Source organism: Sinocyclocheilus anshuiensis, unplaced genomic scaffold (genome assembly GCF_001515605.1).
Source record: "Sinocyclocheilus anshuiensis isolate Anshui unplaced genomic scaffold, SAMN03320099.WGS_v1.1 scaffold208, whole genome shotgun sequence".
Classification (NCBI taxonomy): domain Eukaryota; kingdom Metazoa; phylum Chordata; class Actinopteri; order Cypriniformes; family Cyprinidae; genus Sinocyclocheilus; species Sinocyclocheilus anshuiensis.
Window position 1 is genome coordinate 1050454 of NW_015557186.1, and position 5783 is coordinate 1056236.

The window sequence follows — 5783 nt, forward strand, 5'->3', positions numbered from 1 at the left end:
GTGTGTGTTCACTGCTGTGTGTGTGCACTTTGGATGGGATAAATGCAGAGCACTAATTCCTAGTATGGGTCACCATACTTGGCCACATGTCACATGTCACTTCACTTTTATTTTTTTATTTTTTTGAGGGGGGGAAATAAATTATAGAAATTAATATTTTTATTTAGCAAGGATGCTTTAAATTGATCAGAAGTGATGATAAAGACATTTATAATGTTACAAAAGATTTCTATTTATATTATTATATTTATATAATAATCAGAAATGTTTCTTGAGCAGCAAATCAGTATATTAGAATGATTTCTGAAGATCATGTGACACTGAAGACTGGAGTAATGATGCTGAAAATTCAGCTGCGCATCACAGAAATAAATTACAGTTTAACAGATATTGACGTAGAAAGCAGTTATTTTAAATAGTAAAAATATTTCAGAATATTACTGCTTTTGCTGTATTTCGGATCAAATAAATGCAGGCTTGGTGAGCAGAAGAGACTTCTTTAAAACACATTAAAAATCTTACTGTTCAAAAACTTTTGACTGGTAGTGTATATATATATAAATATGTAATTATTTGTTATTATGATTATGTAATACATGGTTGTTTGTGTTTGTTTAGTCAAAAATGTTTGTCTGGTAGTGTATTCTAGAGACTTCATAACACAAGAAGCCTAATAATACCTAACCGAGTTCAGAAATATAAATAAAACACGCCTTACATTCTATTCAGTTTTTCACATTACATATATAGGCTATGCATCAGATTTAATGCACTTATCAAAATAATAAAAGCAGTCAAGAGTTTCAAAACATATTCAAAATGCATCATTTAACTTACAATCTGCTAAGTAGTGGGAAAACACATTCAAATATTCCATTTAATGTCAAAGAACTTTACAAAATTAGCAAAATAAGCTTTTTTTTCTGTGATTTCTGTGGCTGTTTGGATGCTGTAAAACACCCACAGACGCAGCAGAAAACACCACTTTCTTCTGTCTCTGGCTGTAGTTCAGAACCAGGATCAGGCATCGAATAATGTCATGCATGTGATCAAACCGCTGTAATCTGGCTCAGATTCAGACGGGAATCGTGTGTTCGAGGTGTTTTTCTGCTGGTAATGGATAAGACTTCTTCACCACACGATTCTCAAAAGCAAAAATGCTACAAAATGCATCATATTTCGTGAGAAAGTGAGACCTGAAAGAGCAAAACAGAGTATTTTCAGTTAGTAAGAATCTTGGATTTCATTCAGCAGATACGATGCATGGAGGTCTAATAGTTTTACATGCTTATTTTTATATTTACTTTTACTTTAATTGTCTTACAGACTGACTGACAGCATTTGCGTTTCAATAAGTTACTTAACTTTATTTCTAGTTGTATTTATGTTAAAATATCTCATGATGCAATACTTAGTAATGAATTTTCATTAGAATTCTCATTTCCTACTTTTAGATCTGATGAATTATTCTATTTTATACTGTCCACTATATAAAATAAAATGTTTTAAAATAAAGTAAAAATAAAATAAAATATTTTAAAATAAAATAAAATATTTTAAAATAAAAAATGATTTTAAAAATAAAATATTTTATTTTTTTATCCTTAATTTTGTTGTCTTTTTTAACACAAAAACTAAAGAACACCAGATTTTTTTTTTTTTTTCATTGAATTGATCAAATACATTTTTGGCTAAATTGCATTGCTGATTATTTCACAACATTCCACACCTCTCATGAGCAGGGCATTTTATTTAAGTATAAATAACACAAGTTGAGTTTAGAGTTAATTAAACATCAGTGATCTAAGCACATTTCTGAAGAAAATCTCTTTTCATTCGGTTTGGTTTGTACAGAGCCCCACACATAACATACAAACAAAAATATATTTATCATGGCCAAGAATTAAGAATCCGTTCCCACATTTTACTCATTCATTCCCTCGTTTTAGTAAATCCTGGCCACGCTATAATAGTTTTTTCCTTTTTTTTTTTTATTTAAAGGGACAATTCACCCTAAAATGCATTCTGTCATCATTTACTCTCCAAACCCGTATGAGTTTCTGTCTTCTGTTGAACATAAAAGAAGATATTTTAAAGAATGTTGGGAACCAAATAGTTGACGGTAGCCATTGACTTCTATAGAAAACTATAGTTATCAATGGGGAGCAGCAGCTGTTTGGTTACCAACATTCTTTAAAATATCTTCTATTGTGTACAAATTAGTACCACAATTAATACACCGGCCTGACAAACACCTGCACTGTACATATGTGAGCCTGCAGCACAAAAGCAGTCTTAAGTCGCTGGGGTATATTTGTAGCAATAGCCAACAATACATTGTATGGGTCAAAATTATCGATTTCTCTTTTATGCCAAAAATCATTAGGATATTAAGTAAAGATCATGTTCCATGAAGATATTTTGTACATTTCCTACCGTAAATATATCAAAACTTAATTTTTGATTAGTAATATGCATTGCTAAGAACTTTAAAGATGATTTTCTCAATATTTCGATTTTTTTGCACCCTCAGATTCCAGATTTTCAAATATTGTTCTATCCTAACAAACCATACATCAATGGAAAGCTTATTTATTCAGCTTTCAGCTGATGTATAAATCTCAATTTCAAAAAATTGACCCTTATGACTGGTTTTGTGCTCCAGGGTCACATTTGTCTTGTCAAAGCATTTGGAGCATAAGTAAGTGACCCCCAAACACAATCAGTCACAGTTATTTTCCTGAATAGTCTAACTTTGCATAGAAGTTCTGCCGGCTGGGTTTCTTTGAGGTCAGAGGAGCGTATTAAAAATGGTTCTGGTTGTGTCTGTGTTTTGAGCAGAAGACAGTATGGAGTCGTTCGACAGCGAGAGGAGGCCACACTTCCCACAGTTCTCCTACTCGGCCAGCGGAACGGCCTAAAGCCTCCCGATCTCCGACACTTCAGCAAGAAGATCCCCAACCTCACTGCTCTGAGATCACACGTTCACTTTACCACGTTTACCACGTCTGGATCTGTGATGTTTGTCCGTTTCACAATGCTTTCTGAGGATATGAGAGGGAACACTAACACTTCCAGCCAAATCAATGCTGATTCATTAAGAACTTCTTTAATCTGGCGCTATAGTCGTATTAAAACTAATGTCATGCCAAATATTACTGTCTTTACATTCACTATATGAACTGACCAATTGAAAACGAACAGCAGCTTTTACTATATATATATATATATATATATATATCTAGAATATAATTCTGCTATATTTGTAATTTTACACATGACTTCTCGACTGAAGCGTGTTTTGACTCCCAAAGTAGTTTAGTTTGGACTAAATTTCACTTGATCATTTGCAATCGAATGTGCAATACAGTAGAAATTTAGATAAATTATTTTTTTGTAATTATTAAAATGACTGAATTCCACTAAAAATAACTAGAAATTAACTTATTAAAACCCCCACCAATGTATTAAAGGAGTGCAACCGGTCTAGAACATTTCTGAATCGTATTTCAATCGAAAAAATAGAAATAAGCAATTATGTTTTGCTTTAAGAAAATAAAGCCTGTTTTTCGGACTAAAAATGATGGTATTTAAGTGATGAGAACTTAAGTTAAAAAACCCAATGTATGCATGAGAATGAGAAATCCTAATTTATTTATATGATGCAATTTTATAAAATTGAGTCATAACAGTTTCTGTTAGTGAAAACAATGGTTTATATTGTTTTTGCATGTTACCTTTCCATTTTTGGCATTGAATAAATTATTTTACCATTTAAATACGGCACAAAAATATGGAAGCTTGTTTCCGCCATGAGATTAAAAAAAAAACGTAAAAAGGTAATTGCAACTTTAAATCTCATATATCTTTATATCTTAATTCTGGCTCTTTTTCTCACAATTCTGATTTTTATTCTCGTAATTTTAAGAAAAAAAATTCAGAATTGCAAGATATAAACTCACAATAGCGAGAAAAGTCAGAATTGTAAGATAAAATGTTGCAATTAACTTTTTATTCTGTATCATTTATTCTGTAGATTCCGTGGTGAAAACTAATAAACAGAAATGTAAAGACTTTTTTTTTTTTAGAATTACGAGAAAGAAACTCAGAATTATGAGATACAAATTCAGAAATGTGAGAATAAATGTCCGAAATGTAAGAAAAAGTCGCTATTACCTTTTTGTATTTATTTTTATTCCATTGGGAACCAAGCTTCCATATAAAATCCATTAAATAGTCATAATACATTTTAAATATATATAATGGAGGATGCTACCGGGGCATGTTGTCACAACATGCATAAAGGCAGAAATTGATTTTAAATCCTGATTTAAATGTCCAGAAAAAAATCCTACTGGTCCTTAAACAGGCTTCATGTTTCTTCTCTTCTGTGTTTTCATGGTTTTCGGTGTCTGATATTATGTGTCTAATGGAAGGGTTTGGATTCTCCGTCTCATCGATCCTCGTCCTGTTTACTTTTGGAGGTTTTTCACGCGTGTTGCACAACCTCAGCGAGGTACTTCAGAGTCCAAGGGACCATCGAGGTGAAATACACCTTGCGATTGTTTGAAATTACTTTGTTTTTTAGCTCCGTTTCGTTCGTTATTTATATATTAACAACTAGAAATGATGTTTGTGATTTACAGTGCAGGATAAATGCGTTCTGTGCTCCACACACACTCACACACACACGCACACTATTCATTTGTGCATTGTAAGTGTTTTGAAGGCAATTTAAAGCAACATTTCTACACATCAGTGTAAATACCATGCAATAGTTGTGATTTAATCAGCACAACCACATATATGATCTTTGTACAGATGTGAGAATCTGTTGGCAGGTTGTTATTATTATTATTATTATTATTGTGAAATGCTCTGATTGTTGATATGATGTGTAATAATCACCATACGTACATGAATGTAAAGGCCTTTCCTCTCTTTTCACATAGTTCCTTATTTTATATGCAAAACTATTTTTTCCTGTTTTTAGATCTGATGTTTCATATGAATGATGCTCTTTCATACTGTTCTCTTTTTTTAAACGGGAAGATATTTGACTTTTTTATCCTTTAATTGTGTTGTCTTTTTTAACACATGAACTAAAGAACACCAGCTTTAGGATACAAATAATATTCTATTTGTATACGCTGTCTTTTTTTCCACTGAATTGATCAAATAAAGTTTTGGCTAAATTGTATCCGTTGATTATTTCACAATAATTGATGCACAAAGTTCAATTTATAGTTAATTAAATATCAGAAGTCAGATATTTTGGTAACACTTTACAGTAAGGTTCCATTAGTTAACATCAGTTAATGCTTTTAACTAATGAGCAAAACATTTGTTATAGTATTTATTCATCTTTGTTAATGTTAATAAAATATTGTTATTTCATGTCAGCTCCGGTCCATTAGATAATATTAACAATTAATATTAACTTTTGATTTCAATAATGCATTAGTAAATATTGATATAACTAAGATTAATAAATGATTTACAAGTATTTAATTGTTAGTTCCTTTCAACTAATGTAGTTAACGCATGTTAACCTTATTGTAAAGTGTTAGTAAAAGCATTAATGTGATACTTGTATTTTTATTAAAATACATGCATGATTTTTTTTCCAGTAAAAATTTGTATTTTCTCATTATAATTATTTTTTATTATTATTATTAATCAAATAATTATATATATATACATATATAATTATTATGAGTTCATAAAAGCACAACTATTAATTAATTCATGTCAGCTCAGGTCCATTAAATAATATTAACAGA

General features: G+C 30.7%; 1 protein-coding gene across 1 annotated transcript in view; it reads left to right on the forward strand.

The window, feature by feature from the left end:
* Positions 1–3814, forward strand: part of LOC107678753 (RAC-alpha serine/threonine-protein kinase-like) — a 20163-nt gene extending 16349 nt beyond the window's left edge. The window contains exon 10 of the mRNA XM_016474132.1: positions 2842–3814. Within this exon, the coding sequence (XP_016329618.1) occupies positions 2842–2921 (80 nt within the window). The 3' untranslated portion in view covers positions 2922–3814. The remainder of the gene's footprint in view (positions 1–2841) is intronic.
* The last annotated feature ends 1969 nt before the right edge of the window (positions 3815–5783 follow it).